Raw genomic sequence first — 16,723 nt, forward strand, 5'->3', positions numbered from 1 at the left:
ATCATGTGCTCCAGCCCCCTAATCACCTGCTTTCCTGGAGAAGTGGCATTTGCTGTTGGATCTAAAGGCCATTTCATCAGACGTTTATCTCACCCTTGCACCCAGCTGTGTGCACACAGCACCACTAACTGGATTGCTGCCCATCGGGGCGTGCAGGGCAGAGGTCAGGCAGCTGTGTGCTGATCCCATAGCCTGCCCTGCTGGCCAGCACTAGCTCATTGGGTCCCTATGCTCCCCTAACTGCACCCACTTGGTAGCTCTTGTCATGTACTCAGGCTGCCAACTCCCTGGGGCAGGGCCCGTCTCTCCACTCTGTATCTGTGCAGTGCCTAGAGCCCTGGCCCCTCATCAGTCACAATCTGAGTGACCATGGGAAGAGGGGAATCTTTGGCCATCAGAGTCCCATGGGATCTATAATGTCTGTGCAGCCTGGGCAGGGCCTTGGCCTGTATGAAAGGGTTTCTCTGAATGACCTGCCAGCCCCAGGAACCTGCCTGGCTCTCCCGGACACAGCCCTGGCCCCTTGGCCCCCATCCATGACTAGCACTGAGACCCTGCAAGAAAGACTCCTCCATCCTGCACTGCCAGGCCAGGTGCTCAGTTCAGGGCCAGCCTGTGCTAATGAGCTGCTGGAGTTCAGGCCACTCTTCCTATCGACTGGCACCCCCTGGAGGCCCCAGCTGAGATCAGGCCCCGGGTGCCGGAAGTAGCTATATATAGAGACAGAGAGAGATATACCTATCTCATAGAACTGGAAGGGACCCTGAAAGGTCATCGAGTCCAGCCCCCCACCTTTACTAGCAGGACCACGTACTGATTTTGCCCCAGATCCTCAAGTGGCCCCCTCAAGGGTTGAACTCACAACGCTGGGTTTAGCAGGCCAATGCTCAAACCAGACCAGACAGCAAACTAGGGTGACCAGATGTCCCGATAAAATTGGGACTGTCCCGATATTTAACCCTTTGTCCTGCATCCCGATCAACGTAAGATCGGGACGTCATTTGGCCTGATAGTCAGGTAAGGAGGCGAGTGAGATGGAGGTGCTGAGCCCCTGGATGCTCCAACCCCAGAGCACCTACGGGGAAAAATTGCTGCCACACTCCCCCCTCCTCACCACTTTCTCCCCCTGTCCCCGCAGTGCGCTGCGTCCCTGCTCCCCCCTGCCCCCAGCACTTCCCGCCACCTGACAGCTGTTTGGCAGCACTTAGCGCTTTCCAGGAGGGAGCGGGGAGGAGCGGGGACAGGGCACGCTCAGGGGAGGAGGCGGAGAAGAGGCAGGGCAGAGGTGGGAACTTGGGGGAAGGGAGGTGGTGCAGGGGCAGGAAGAGGCAGGGTGGGCAAACACCCACCCAGCAGAGGGGAAGTTGGCGCTGTAGGAGTGAGTGGTGGGCAGGGGGGTGTAGAGGGGAGTGGCGGGTGGGCAGGGAGGCAAGCAGTGAGTGGGGGACTGAGGAGGGACACAGCAAGCCAGTGGCAGGCCGGGGGACGAGGAAGGGCATGGGGGGGCGGGACCTGGGGCAGAGTGTGGGCGGAGCGTGGGAGGAGCAGGGATGGGCTGTGGGCGGGGCTGAAGGCACCCCAGTGTGTCCTGATATTTTAGTGTGGTGATCTGGTCACCCTACAGCAAATGTGAAAAATCGGGATGGGGGTAGGGGGTAATAGGAGCCTATATAAGAAAAAGACCCAAAATCGGGACCGTCCCTATAAAATTGGGACCTCTGGTCCCCCTAGAAGCAGGGGAGAGCCAGGCCCCGCTCCAAAGCACTGGGGAGAGGGGCAGTGCCCCACCCAAATCCCAGAGAAGGGCAAAGCCAGGCATCAAATCTCCTGCGACCCGTCCAGGTGGGTCTCATGCTGCCGGGCACGTGACTGCCCCCAGCTCCCATGACTCCAGTGGGATCCAGGGGCTCTCAGCACCTCGCAGAGTGCAGTCCTGTATTTCTAGTGCCCCTTCCCTCCCTGCCCAGGCTGGCTACACTCCCTCTCCCCCCACAGCTTCCGTTACGCATCCCTGCCCTGCCAGCACTTCGCAGGGTCCCCTCCCTGCCACACAACTGAACAAGGAGGCAGCTTTCTTCCAGAGAGGCTTCCACTGAAGTTGTTCATGAATATTTCATTCCAAGATAGCACCTGATGTGCTTTTATTTATAGGCCAAGCCATCTCTAATATTTCCCTTAGCTCCTCATTCCTAGACCTGCAAAACACAGCACTTCCCCGCCCCCCAACCTGCTTAGCAAGCGCACCTATCTCCTGCAGGAAAGAACAACCACGTGCAGACCTGGTGTCAGAGGACCCAGCTCCACGAAAGTCCAAGGTGCGACCCCTGCCTGCAGCAGATGTGGCTGTGACTGAAAGTGACTAAGTGCCCAGGGACTCCTGGGAGGAGCCTGCTCTGGGTGGGGATGGTGCTGCCTGCCATGGGTTTGTTCCTGAAGCCAATTATCTGAGACCAAGGAAGCAAAGGGAACAACACAAACAGCTGGCCCTTATCTAGCCCTCTTCATCCCTTGAGCTCATAGCAGGACAGCAGCATTATCCCCTCACTACATATGGGGAAACTGAGGCAAAAAGAAACTTCCAGGTGGCCTCTGCTGCGCTTCCAGAATCTGATCCCCTCTTCCATTTCTGTAAATAGAAACTCTGATCTTCTCCTGTCCTCCCCACCCAACCAGGGGCGGCTCTAGACATTTTGCCGCCCCAAGCACGGCGGCATGCTGCGGGGGGTGCTCTGCCGGTCGCCGGAAGGGCGGCAGGCGACTCCAGCGGACCTCCTGCAGGTGTGCCTGTGGAGGGGCCGCTGGTCCCGCGGCTTTGGTGGACCTCCCACAGGCGTGTTTGCGGGAGGTCCACTGGAGTTGCCTGCCACCCCGCGGCCTACCTCCCCAAGCACGCGCTTGGGGTGCTGGGGCCTGGAGCCGCCACTGCACCCAACAGCAGCAGGTCCTCACAGTCTTACCTGAGTCTCTGAGCCACTTCCCTTTACAAGGGACACCTCCCATTTGAGACCCAGACTTCCCTGCAGAGCACAGCGCTACCCCACCTCCTTGGCTGCAGTAACTAGGGTGTAGGAACTGCCAGAGTGGGTCAGACCAGGGGCATTTAGTCTGGGGGATCCTGTCTGCTCCTGGCCAGTGCTGGAGGGTTCAGAGCCCTAGAGAACAGTCACCTGCCCACCTCTTGGGAGCTGCGTCCTTCCACCCCAGCCCCTAAGCTGTGCCAGGCCTGTCACTCTCTTGTCAGATGGAGCTCGTCCACCCCATTGCCTGTCTCTGAACCCCTCCATCTCCGCTCAGCCCTTTCCGGGGGGGGGGGGGGGGGGGGTTGCCCCAGAACCAGGCTCAGGATGCCAGGTGCGGGCACCCCACTGAGCTCCACACTGACATTAGCATTGTTCCCAGGATCCTTCCTCTGGCTCATTCTTTGTACATCGTGTTTGCTGCGCTGGGTGGCTGGGTGGCGAGCCGAGGCCCTCACAGAGCTGCCCACACTGGTGCCCAGGGCCCTGAGCCGAGTGGTCCAAGCAGACTGTGTGAACAGTTCAAATGATCCCGCCCAAAGTGCATTCGCTTCCATCTGTCCACATTGAATTTCATCTGCCATCTGGCTAACTGGATCTGGCCCCCCTGAACTTCCTCCATCTGCTCTGTCTTCATCCTCCCCAAGAATTCTGCATTGTCTGCAAACACTGCCACCCAAATGCCACTGGACTGGCTCCTGCAGCTCTTTGCAATAACCCTACGGTTTCCTTGGGAGGGAGGCATTGGTATGGCTTGGCCTCCGGGGGCATTGGTATGGCTTGGACACGAGGGACGGCATCTACTCCAACACAGCCACCCCAGGGAGGTCAGTGGCTCACACGGCTGAGCTCAGCACCCACATCTGGAGGCAGATTCTCAGACGACCTCAGCACTCTGCATGACCAGGGGGTGCTGAGCTTGTGGGAAGGCTGGGAACCAGCTGTGGGTGCCACACACGTGAGAACCTGGCCCTAAGCTTGCTGGAAAATATGCCTCAAAGGCCCAATCTGCCCTGGCCCACACTTGGCTCAGCCCCACTGAAGTCAATGGAGGAAAACCACAATGCCTGCAAGCTCTATCCTGCACAAACCCTTGCTCTGGGTATATTGATCGTTAGGACAAAGAAGAGCCTGAAAAAGACACCATCAAAATCAAAACTCCCCTATTTAAAACAAAATCCCCTGACTGGTATGACTGGTAACCCCTTCAGGCCTGACCCTACAAACCCTCAGGCATGGGGAGAGTTTGACACCCTGGGGCAGTCTCAGTGACTTCAGTTAGATTGCTGTCACAAGTAACATTACTCACACACGTCCGTATTCGCAGGACTGGGCCGTAGAGGGCAAACTCTGAAAGCAAGTTAGAAGCTGATTGACTTCTCTGTGCTCGTGATCATTGTTCGTTTCAATCGTATGATGCCTGAAATGGGAAAACCTGGTCTTACCAATTCCCACCATTTTCATCACAAGTCTTGTGATATTTGGTGTTTGTTTCAAAGTTTCTAGCACTTCCTAGTGGCAGCGCAAAACTCAGAAATGTGACCCAAGTGCTCCCTAATAGCTCAGACACCAGCTGGCAATAAAACCTACAGCTTGGGATAGGTTTTTTTAATCTCCTGATTTGAAGTCAGTTTCATGGTTTTGGGGGTTCTGGCTCATGATGGCTGAACACTTGGGGTGGGCAATACTGGACACCAACTTAGGTAGTGTCACGGAGTCACCGGGCGATGCTCTGGAACTGCTCCCCACCAAGCCAGGCAGGACTTTGGGGAGCCTCCTCTCCCTTGGAGCGGACTTGTTCAGGGCAAGAAGCTCACACGGCTTCACCTCCTGGGTCTCTCCTTGGAGCATTCAGCATCCTCTGCCCCTCTGTGCGCTTCCCACAGCGAGCCTGCCCCAGCGGGGTCCTGGGGAAGCCACAGGGGCCTGCACCCCCACTTTGCAGGTGGACGTGACTCTCAGCCAGCCAGTAAAACAGAGGTTTATTCGATGGCAGGATCATGGTCTAAAACAGAGTTTGTAGGTACAGCGAACCGGACCCCTCGGCCGGGTCCATTCTAGGGGGCAGTGAGCCAGACACCCACGTCTGCACTTCACTCCTCGTCCCCAGCCAGCTCCACATTAACAACCCCCTCCAGCCCCTCCTCTCTGCTCAGTCCCTTTCCCAGGCCAGGAGGTCACCTATCTCTTTGTCTCCAACACCTTAAGCTGGCACCTTTGCAGGGGAGGGGCCCAGGCCATCAGTTGCTAGGAGACAGAGTGTCAGGCATTTATGTGCACTGGCCCTTTGCTCTGCAGCAATCACACACCCTTATTCCACCACCTAGATACTTAAGAACTGCCTAGGGGACACTGAGGCACCAACACAGTATTTAGAGAAAACATTAAGACATTCCCAGTTCGACACAGGTAGCTTCAATTATTTTTTCTCGTAAGTTTCACTTGTTGGTTCTGATGCACTGTCAGACTGAGGTTACCTTTGTCTCCAGGACGCTGCAGAAAAATCACATCCAAAAATATTTTGCATGTTTTGAAATTAAAAGGAATTCCCCAAACACTGTAAATGCTGTACCCCCACCCCTCCCCACTCAAGAAAACTGACATTTCAAGTCTCGCTCCCTGCTGCATTTCTCCAGTTTTACACCAGTGTAACTCCACTGATTTCCTAACACTGGAGTAAGGCAGTGGTGGGCCAGGTACGCTGCAGTGAAGTGAAATTGACCAAGCCCTGTTAAGAAAGGTCTCCACCACACCTAAGACCCATAATTATCAGTGAAAGACAAGAACCACCGATCAGACGCTGAAGAGTAGGGGATTCACAGCTGAGCACCCGAGTAGCTGATTCAGTCTGGGATGATTACAGATGCTCTAACATCCAGAATCCATCACTGGGCTCTAAGGCTCGGCTTCGTTCGCCAGCACTGCGAGATGAGACTCCTTCAGCCCTGCTGTCCAGTGAGCAGGGTGCTACTTCCTAGCTAATAAAAAGTGCAGCACAGACCATACGGGGTTGTGCTGACCACAGGTTATAGTGTTCAGTGTCCGCACTGCGAGATTCACCCAGAAATCTCAACATGCACCCTGATCTGTGCACAAGACCATACACACCCAGCCAGCTGCACACTTACTGTGCCTTCAGATTCCTGCCGTGAAACTGACACCCGCTTTCCCCAGGATCCTCCTACCATTGTGTGTGTGTCATGGTTGCCTGTGTAAAATGGTGATTGCATGCGTCAGTGCCATTTGCACGTGGGTTTGTTTTGCATGGAGAAAGTGGTGCATGTGCAGATGGCCACGTGCAATACAGGAGGCATCTGCAAGGTCTTGAGTTAAAAGACTGGCCCCAGTATAAGACATTGCTGCTTTTAGGGGCCAGCCTCAGTGGGACGAGCAGCTGTCACTCGCAGCTAAAAGTGCTGCTGCTTTAGCACCAGTGTTTCTGGAGCTAACAGTCCCAGGTTTGATCCCTGCCTAAGGGCATGTCTGCTCTGCAAGAAAACACCCGTGGCTGGCGCAGGTCAGCTGTCTCAGGCTCAGGGCTATAAAACCGCAGCGTAGATGTTCCGACTCGGGCTGGGCCCGGGCTCTGAGACCCCATGAGGGAGGAGGGTCCCAGAGCCCGGGCTCCAGCTCAAACCTAAACATCTACACTGCAATTGTATAGCCCTGCGAGCTGGAGTCAGCAGTGGGGGCGTTTCACTGCAGTGTAGACGTACCATACAGGGCTTGGCTGTGATTCATTACATAATGAGTGCTGCATACTATTGGGTTTAGAGCATCCAACTTGCTCCCAACCCTCTGAGCCCCTAATGCCCAGAATCCCCACTGTGCTTCTAGTGGTTAAACAACAGTCTCCAGACTGGAGTTCAGTAAATACACAGCAACGTGTGCTGTATCCATGTAGTGCCATTCACACGCCCAGCCTCTCCCAGCACTTGGCAATAAAGATGAGTCTGAAAACAAAACTCTGGAGTCCCTGGACACGGGATGTCTGGAATCCAGAGCCATCTCGGCACAGCAGTCTGGGATCTCTAGCATCTCGAGAGCGCTGGGGTCCCAAATCCCTGGACAGTGGGTGGATTGCATTTCCTGCTGCGCTGGTAGCTTTACTGTGCAGACCCTCGGGATTGTGCAGTCCCAGGGCCGTGCATTAAAATCCACTACACCACCATAAAAATCATCCTGATAACTAATAAACGGGAGCTGAATCTCTCTGCCCAGGTATTTCCATCGCCCTCCACCCTGCAGCATGAGAGTGCCTGGGAATACGCACCAACCAGCTGTCACAAGAGGATGGTGTTTTCCTGTTAAGAGGCAAATTCTCACTTGAGGGGCGGGGAGGAAGCCCCTGCGGTGGGAATGCAGTTGAAATAAGAGACAGATCAGCAACCCCTGAGCTGGGATTCGTCAGAGGAAATTAAACTTAAATAACAAAGAGCAGGTTTGGTTTGGTTTTTTGCATGTTACAAGCTGGAACAATTCACCTGCGGCCTCCTGGGGCAGGAACTTTGGGGACCGAGGTGTGGTGGAGACATGCCTAGAGAGCCAGAGGATTGGAGGGGTTTGCCCTGCGACCGGCCACCCTGTCACTCCCAGACACCATTCCAGGGTCCCAGGGCCTTGCCTTTCCAGCTCTTACTCCCAGCTACATCCCTTGCCTGTGCATGGGGTCACAGACTTCCATGGGGCAGCATGGGGGAGGGCTGTGAGCGAGGCTGTGGGAAGAGGCCTGTGAGGTCCGATCCTGCAAGGTGCTGGTATCTCCTGGACCCCCAGTGGAGTGTGCTGAGCCTGATCAGGTCTCTGGTGACTCTTTGGGGGCAGCTGTGGCTCTCCCCAAGGGGCTGAGCGCTAGACCTGAGCTGCCCACGCTCCATTTCCTCCCAATTAGCGGAGGGAGGAGGCTCCTCCAGGGTCAAAAGTCTCAGCCCCTCGGCCTTCTCCTTGCTAAAAGTCTGTAACAAGGCAGGAGAGGTGGGCGGTGAGGTGTCCCCAGGCCCTGCTTGACCTTCTCCTCAGCCCCATGTGTCTGGATCCATCAGAAACGTTCCAGCCCAGTCCCGGTGGCTCCGAGATCCCCACGCAGTGTTTTCAGTCAGACGGGGAGGAGCTGCTTGGCTGGGGTCTAGCTGCATTCGGATCTGCCCCCTCACCCCCGTGGCCACCAAAGATACCAGCGCCCTTTGCACAGGAGTCGGATCAAATGCCACTGGGGATCCTTACGCTGGTGTCCCTAGCTGCCCTCACAGCTGGGGACTGGGACAATGTGCACAGTGGGGGGCTGAGAGCCACTGAACCAAACCACTTCAACCCCCAGCACCCCCAGTTCCAGCACCTCTGCCCACAGAATGACACGGTCCTGAGGCTCTGCTCCTTCGTCGCCTGCCCGGGGGGCTTTTTAAAGGGGGTTCACCGATTGTCGCCCTCATCTGACACGGCTGCCATCTCCTGTGACAGCCACAAGGGCTGAAGCCACGAGCTGCCCAAAGAGAAGAGCCAGGAAGGGGGCAAGGGAATGTGGAGGTGCCTGGAATGGGGCTGTGGGGGCAGCATGGAGGGCAGAGTGTTAGGAAGCAGGAAACTCTAAGGGGTCAGAGGAACATGGGGGGCAGGAGGCAGGCTGAGGGGGCAGGGGAATGTGGGAGGCAGGAGGCAGGCTGAGGGGGCAGGGGAATGTGGGGGGCAGGAGGCAGGCTGAGGGGGCAGGGGAATGTGGGAGGCAGGAGGCAGGCTGAGGGGGCAGGGGAACATGGGACCAGGAGGCAGGCTGAGGGGGTGCAGGGGAACGTGTGTGGGAGGCAGGAGGCAGGCTGAGGGGGCAGGGGAACATGGGACCAGGAGGCAGGCTGAGGGGGTGCAGGGGAACGTGGGGAGGAGAGGAGGCAGGGAAAACCTGCAGGTGAGCACAGGTGGGGAGGCTGAGGGTGACAGTGGGAATATGAAGGGGAGGAGGCAGGTGAGGGGTGCAGGGAATGCAGGGGGCAGGAGGCAGGCTGAGTGGGACAGGGAACATTGGGCAGGAGGCATGGTGTACTGAGGTGGCGTGCAGCGGGACGTGCGGGAGGGGCAGGGAGGCAGGGCTGAAGGCGGCAGAGGGAACAGTGGGGGGCTGAGGGACAGGGAATGTGTGGGCAGAGGCGGCTAGGAGGGTGACAGGGAATCATGGGGGCGGAGGCGGCTGAGGGTGTGTTGCAGGGGATGAGGGGGCAGGAGGCCGGCTGAGGGGGCAGAACCATGGCGCAGGGCGTGGCTGAGGGGTGCAGGGGCATGTTGGGGGCAAGAGCAGGCTGAGGGGCCGAGGAACATGAAGGGTGAGGCGGGGGGGGATGTGGCGGGGGCAGGCAGGCAGGCTGAGGGGGGAGGGATGTAGTGAGGCAGGAGGCAGGCTGAGGAGTACAGAGGACGGAGGGGCAGGAGGCAGGCTGGGGGCAGGGGAATGTGGGGGGCAGTGAGACAGGCTGAGGGGGCAGGGACATTGGGGGTAGCAGGAGGCAGGCTGAGGGAGTTCTTGGGGGGCCAGGAGGTAGGCTGAGGGGGCGTGTTAATGGGGGCAGGTGGCCAGGCTGAAGGGGCAGGGAATGCGGGGTCAGAGGCAGGCTGGACGGGGCAGGGGAATGAGGGGCAGGAGGGTGCTGAGGGGGCAGAGGAACATGGGGCAGGGAGGAAGGCTGAGGGACCAGCAGCAGTGGGGCAGGAGGCCGGCTGCAGGGGGTGCAGGAGGCGGTCTGATGGGCAGCGGGGGAACGCGGGGGGGGCAGGAGGCGCTGAGGGAGGCAGGGAAAATGGGACCAGGAGGGCAGCTTGGCGGCAGGGAACATGGGGGGCAGGGGCAGGCTGAGGAAGCTGCAGTGGGATGCAGTGCGTGCAGGAGGCAGATCTTGAGGGGCAGGGATGTGGCCATAGCGAAAGGGGGACATGAGTCAGGGATGGAGGGCGAGGGGTTGTGACGATTCGCGTTCTGGTGGAACCCAAACTGAGGTTGCCAATTTCAGGACCAAATTGCTTAAAGCAGGCGCATCCTACAGCCCAAGGCTTGCGGTTTTTTCCACGCTCTAAGGCAAACCAAACCAGCCCAGACACAAGTAGGACTTTGGTTTTCACGCCCACTTGGCTAACCACCAGGTCACACAAGCGATTTCCTTTAGAACACTCCAGATCTTCCCAGTATTACCACCAGTGCCCCTCGTCCGAGGATGAACATGATTATGAAAATCACACACCCCGAGTAAAAGAAAAAGGTTTCTCTCGATCCCAAAGGACCGAGACCAGACCCAGGTCAATATTACACATCAGATCTTTACCCACAATACCACTGTTGCAATCTTAGATCTAAAATCTAAGTTATTCATAAAAGGAAAAAGGTAGAGGTGAGAGCTAGAATTGGTTAAATGGGAGATCAATTACATACAGTTAATGGCAATATCGAGGGGGTAGCTGTGTTAGTTCTGGATCTGGCAAAAGCAGCAAAGAGTCTGTGCCACCTTATAAATAACAGATGTATCGGAGCATGAGCTTTCATGGGGTGATACCCCACTTTCAATGTATTGGCAAGTTCTTAGTTCAGGTTGTGGGCAGTGATGGGTAAACTGCAGGTTAAAATCAAGTCTCTGGAGTACATCCCCACTTGAGATGGGTCATTCAGTCCTTTGTTTCAGGAGTTCAGTTTGAGCAAAGTCCCTTCCAGAGGTAAGGAAAGCAGGATTGAAGACAAGATGGAGATGATGGAGATGAGGCATCAGCCTTATATAGGCTCTTCCAGGTGTAAGAACACTTCTTTGTCCTTACTATGGAAAATTACAGCAAAATGGAGTCTGTAGTCACATGGGCAAGTTCCTGCACACCCTGCTGAGTTACAAGTCCTATCTGCCTTCTCTCAATGGGTCAATTGTGTAGCTGATGGTCCTTAATGGGCCATCAAGCCAGCTAGGCAGAGCTAACACCCACTTGTCTGAGATTTTTCCCAGAAATACAGCACAAATTTGAAATACAGACAGTATATGGCCAATACTCATAACTTCAACTACAAAAGAATACAGACATACAGACACCATAATCATAACCAGCAACCCATAACTGGGTCTTAGACACCGTATATGACCCCCTTTACATCAGATTTAGTGCCACTACAGGACCTTGGTTGCAAACCATGTTCTATATGGTCCCAGTTTATATCAATAATGTCACAGAGGGGCAGGTGGATTTGGGGGGCTGAGCTCTGGGGCTCAGATGGGGGGAGCTCTAGGGCTCTGGGTCTCAGATGCTGAGGCAAGCCCCCAGCTGTGGGGCTGGGCCAATCCCTGTGGGGAGAAGCAGGCTGCTCAGCAGGTGGCTCAGGGCCACAGGCAGAGTCTGGCTCAGACACGTGCCAGAACTTTCTTCAGCTGCCTTCCCCACTCTGCAAAGTGCAAGATGGGCAGAATCCGGCCTGCTAGAGCCACAGGAAATCAATGGCTCCGCGGGCCCTGGCCCCCTCCTTCCCCAGGATCAGGCGATTTACAACGAATTCCAATCATGTCATCAGTAATTAGCAGCACTTTGCTTCAAAGGAACTTTCTGTCTTTCTAACAGGGGCTGGTGTCCAACAGATGCTATCGCAGGGAACCCAGGGGAATGATCTGGGCAATTAGGAGTGTCACAGTGAGGTTCCCATTGCAACACAAGCTCTCCTGTGCAGAGAGAAGTTCTCGCCCATCCACCCTGGGTAAGAATTTCTGCCCTCCCACGGCTCCTGCAGCCAAGCACGTCACAGACAGTCCCAAGTCTGGCCACACAACACAGCGGGAGGCAGATCAGTTATAAACCCGATTTCACGGGCAGGTGCTGAGAGGTTAAAGAACTTGCCCAAGACCAGAAAACGAGTGGGAATAGGATCCAAGAGTCCTTATTCCCCACTACAACCATGGGTGGTGATCCCTGGCACCCTGGCCACTCCCTTGCCCTGCCCTCTGCTCGGACGCCTGGGGATTATAGCTCCAAAGGAATGCAGTCAAATAGACAGATCCTGGGCTCACCTAGGTATGTCCTGATTCTCTCTCCCCATCTCACTCATTCTCTTGCACACCATTATAAATGGGGCTGGAGTGGGAAGTGGGGTTCCCATGCTGGATACACAGGGCTGGGGGGGGGGAGGGTCCAACACTGAACCCCAACTTCTGTTCCCATTTGGGAGATTTTGCCTTTTTTTAAACAGGAAAACTAATTACTGTGAATTTTCCTTTTAAAGAGTCTTAGTCACATTTTCCATCCAAGCATTTGTCCCAGTGACGGTTTAACCAGCCCTGTCGCCTCCGAGCAGTTGCCGCCCGTGCAAGTTGTGCGGTAACAGCGAGATTTGGTTAGTAATTAGTAAGCAGGGCTGGAGACTGGCATGGCCCAACCCCCATTATTAACAGTTCGAAGAGGATCGCGCCGCATTGCAGAGGGCACACAACGGGCGGGTTTCATTTATTCTTGCTTCGCTCTTGGTTCAGCTGGAAGCGCCTGGTCTCGCAAGTACAACCACCAAGCGAGGCCCCATGTCAGGAACACACATGGACTTGCACCTTTCACTCTAAGCACGTGCTGAACCCATTGACTGCGCTGCTTTCCTGCCTCCGGCCAGAGCGCTCAGGTCGCCCCATGCCCAGCAGCCAGCCCCACGCGTGGCAGTTAGCGTCTGCAGGGCCGGGAATTTCTAGCTGCTAGAAGGGGCTTCCCTCAAGTAAACCAGTGTCGACAGGACCCAGCTCCCTGACATTTCCAGGCCTCTGCAGCTGGTTACGTGAGTGCAGGAACTAACAATCGTTCAGGAGCCTGAGCCAAAGCTCCCTGCAGTCAGTCAATAGCCTCCTGTGTGGTCAGCGGGCTGTGGGTGAGGCTCTAACCAAGCGGGAGAGAGAGGCCTGGGGCCAGGTTCAGGGCTGACTCTGGTCTTCATCCCGGGGCCCGTAGGGAGCAGAAGTTCGTCCTTAGGGAGAAAACATCTAACCACCGACAAGGGCTGGGATCTTCCAGCAGAGCTGAAGGGAGCTCCGTGCCTGAAGCCCCTGGAATGTTGACTCCTGTCTCTAGATGGCCTCTCTGAAACCCCCACCCTGTAGCTTTCGGGATGATCCTGCATCCTGACACAGCCGCTAACAGGAACACAGCCACGATGGGCACACCAGCGATGTGTACGCACAATAATACTCTGAATAGGAAAAAAGCCATTTCTATTACTCCCAACTTATTATTATCATTCTTACTATTCACAGAATGCAGCAACTCCACAAGCAGACGTTCTCGTGTAACTGTTTCCTTGTTCCCACTCTAAGTCAGACCCATGGATGCCCAATTGCAGTTCTGAAGTCGGTGCTGACTAATGGTGCTTTTAACAGGGGGAATTTTCAGGTAAGAACGTAGGTGAAAATTCAGGTAACGCTGGCCGGATCCTGCCCCCCAGTGCAGTCAGCGGCCAACCTCACCCGAGCTGATGGGGGCTGGAATACATCCTACCTGTCAGAGGGCCGTGAGCTGCTAAGCACACTGAGTGCACTGGCTCCAAACCACCCAAGCAGATGTTTAACTTTAATTACATGACTCAAGGCATTGGCTTCAATGGGACAACTCAGATGCTTCCAGTTAGGCACCTGCTAAGTGCCTTGGAGGGCTGGGGCCAGAATGCTCAGCACCTTGCATATCTGAGCCCAGACACGGGAATCCAAGTTAAGGCCAAGCGTTGCTGTGTTCTGCTAACAGAACAAAAGCATCTGGCTAGAGGGGCTTTCTGAAGGGAGCACAGGTTCAGAGAGGGACCACGGGCCAGTGAACAGGGCAGCAAGGAGCCGCAGTACTGGGGTCTCATCCTGGCTCCAAGTGCTGGGTGACCTTGTCAAGTGACTGCCCTTTCTCTGCCTCTGTTTCCCTTCTTGCCCTGTGTGTGGCTGGTCCATTCCGACTGCGAGTTCCTTGCAGCGGGGGGGTGCAGAGCACACAGGATCAGGCCCACAGTTAGCAACCACTAATGGGAACGACCGGGAAAAGACTAGGGGAGAAAGCCTGCTCCCTGGATGGATGCTGGTAGATATGTAAAGCCCCAGAGCACGTTGTGAAGGGGAGGGTGCGACTCTCAGATTTCCCTCTCCTACAAATGAATCACTGAGACTCATCCTTAATGATGGTGGCACGGCTGCTCCACTACAATAGCGGGTGACAGCGAAGAAAATTAAGCTCAGGTGACATTTAAGGTGTGACAGAAAAGTCACTATTAAAGCTGATGATCTGTGCATTAAATCACAGGCAGTTTTGCTTTGGGAGGGAGGGAGGGATTCTAGGGAGGGTGCAGAGGAAGGTAGATTTCAGTGCATAAAACAGCCCTTGACATTTCTATGAGGTCTGCGGGGCATTCTAAGTGGGATCTCAAGAACCCTTACAAATTGGGGACACCACCAGTGAGCCACTGCTGGGGTGGAGCGTGGCAGCTTGGTGGAACACAGAGAGTGGGTGAGGGCAGAGGACATTTTGCCAGGTGCTGGACTAAACCCCCATGAAGAATAGTTCAGTGTCAGGGTGGAGGAGAGAATGAAAAAGCCTTAACATTGTGAAGGGAATTTAGCTCTGGATTGGCTGCTCTGGAGACAGATGCCATCTGTGTATGTGCAGAGCTGGTGCCACATGGGCTGGCGCACACTGCCCCTGCTGATGGGATGCTGCCCAGGAGATAAGGAGGGACCATTTTGATCATCCAGGCTGATACCTGCGTAACACAAGCCGGAGCCCCTAACCCAGGGCTTCCTGCACCCAGCCCACAACCCCTGTCTGGATTTATGTTCCACTTTCCATGGCCCTGACAGTCCTTTGACAGCAAATCCTGGAGTCAATGCAACACTCTAATGTACAAGCAAGAAGAAGAAATAACCTTTCGTGTCACACTTCTCCTTGGCTGCCAAGCTCTTGGCACAGGAGGATTCTATTACCCCCACTGTACAGCGATTGCCCAGTGTCCCTGCTGGTTTACAGAAGGCAGTGGTCCCTAGTGGCTAGTGCACTGGACTCAGGTGAGGCTGGTTCTAGTCCCAGCTCTGGCACTGTGACCTTGGGCAAATCCTGGTGCCAGTTTCTCACCCAGTCCTTTGTCTCTGTAGTGTGGGGCAGGGTCTGTCTGCAGTGCCTGTGCCATGGTGTGATCTCAGCTGAGACCTATGGTGCAAGGGAGGCCAGAGCAGAGGATCCCAGCGTTCCCCTCTGGCCTGAGCAGCTGTGGTTTGGGTGAAGTAACTTCCTTCTCCCAGGAGCTCCCGGAGACCCACCAAACTCATCGCACCGCACAGCTTAGCTGCACATGCGCAATGACCAATGTCATAAGCAGTGGGGAACAAAAAGGCCCAGATCCCTCAGCCCATGTGTCCCGGGCTATGTCCCGGAGGTGGGAGGCGGGAGGGCCCCGGCACGAGGTGGAGCCCAGGGAACAGAGCCAGACCCGGGTCAGCCCGGGAGAGGCCCGCGGGAGGGACGTGGAGCACAAGTTTCTCTTCTGGTACCCGAGGCCTCAGCCACCCGCGGCTCGCCCGCTGCTCGGGCTGTCCCCCCGGCGCTATCAGGCAGAGGGAGCGGGATCCGCCCCGATGGGGGCAGACCGCGGGGCTGGACAGTCAGACACCGCGGCCCCGGCGCCAGGCGGGTCCCGCACGCACCCGAGCAGCGGGGCGCTTCCTCCGGCTCTGGCGCAGTTAGCAGGCGCGGAACCCCCAGCTGGTGGCTGGGAGGGAGCGGGGCAGGGAGCGGGCCCAGGGCGCCCTTCCACCAAGCGTCCCGCATGCACCCGCGCCCCGGGGCAGAGCCCAGCCGGCCGAAGGGACTCGCAGCTCTCTGAACCCCCCCAAACGTGTCGCAGCCTGAGTGTATCCCCACGGGGGGCGAGGGCGCTGCCGATCCCAGCCTGTCCTCCCCCCTCCTCCTCCCCCCTCGCTCTCCCCGCCGCCCAAATCCACACCCTCGAGACCCCAACTCCAGCGCGGGATCCCTCTCCCCGCCTCAAGCGCGGGATCCCCTTTCGCTCCGCCCGAGACCCCCACCCCTTCACCCGCTCGGAAGCGAGACTCCACTCTCCGAACACAAACTTTTTAACCCGAGAGGAAGGGGGGCCGGGAGATCGTCTAGAAATAAATTCTCCTTCGCAACTCCAGCTCCCGAGCTCGGCCCAGCCCCTGCCCCTCTCAGCTGGGAGCCCGGAGCCCGCGACTCCCAGGCAAGGAGCCGGACCGCGCCTCGGGGCCGGGCGGCCCGGGGGCCGCCGCCCCGCCCCACCTGCCGTTCCTTTGCACAGATCCGCCCACATGCGGTGCCGTCCCCGCGCGCATGCAGCACGTGGTAGGTGAAGAAGTAGGTGCCCGGGACGCTGCGTGAACTTGCCCGTGGCCGCCTCGTAGCTGTGCCCAGGTTGGTCACCAATGTCGTCGAACTTGGAGGATCTCGTAGGCCCTCGTGCGGGCTTATTGAGCCCGGCGGAGAAGGCACGCGGGGCGCGGTGCTGTACGTGGAGTGCTTGAAGGCGGCGTGCCAGCCGGGCCGGGGGGCCCGGCTTGCCGGGCCGCCCCTGCCGGACGGCCCATTGGCCCGGGGGCTCGCTCGCCCCCGCGGCCTCGGCTTGCCCGGCGGCCGCTGCCTGGGCCTTGCACAGCGTGGAGGCGCGGCGGGGCGCTGGCGCCGCCGGCCGCGGTAGGGCTCGCAGACCATGCGGCAGGTGCCAG

The 16,723-nt window shown here is 57.0% G+C and overlaps 1 protein-coding gene across 1 annotated transcript in view; it reads right to left on the reverse strand.

Moving 5' to 3' along the window:
* Positions 1 to 16,723, reverse strand: part of C1QL1 (complement C1q like 1) — a 106,225-nt gene that overhangs the window by 51,802 nt on the left and 37,700 nt on the right. Inside the window, 5 exon segments of the mRNA XM_075059819.1 lie at positions 5,409 to 5,430; positions 6,934 to 6,940; positions 16,310 to 16,374; positions 16,376 to 16,446; positions 16,449 to 16,723. Of these exon segments, the coding sequence (XP_074915920.1) occupies positions 5,409 to 5,430; positions 6,934 to 6,940; positions 16,310 to 16,374; positions 16,376 to 16,446; positions 16,449 to 16,723 (440 nt within the window).

Source organism: Chelonoidis abingdonii, chromosome 21 (genome assembly GCF_003597395.2).
Source record: "Chelonoidis abingdonii isolate Lonesome George chromosome 21, CheloAbing_2.0, whole genome shotgun sequence".
NCBI lineage: Eukaryota > Metazoa > Chordata > Testudines > Testudinidae > Chelonoidis > Chelonoidis abingdonii.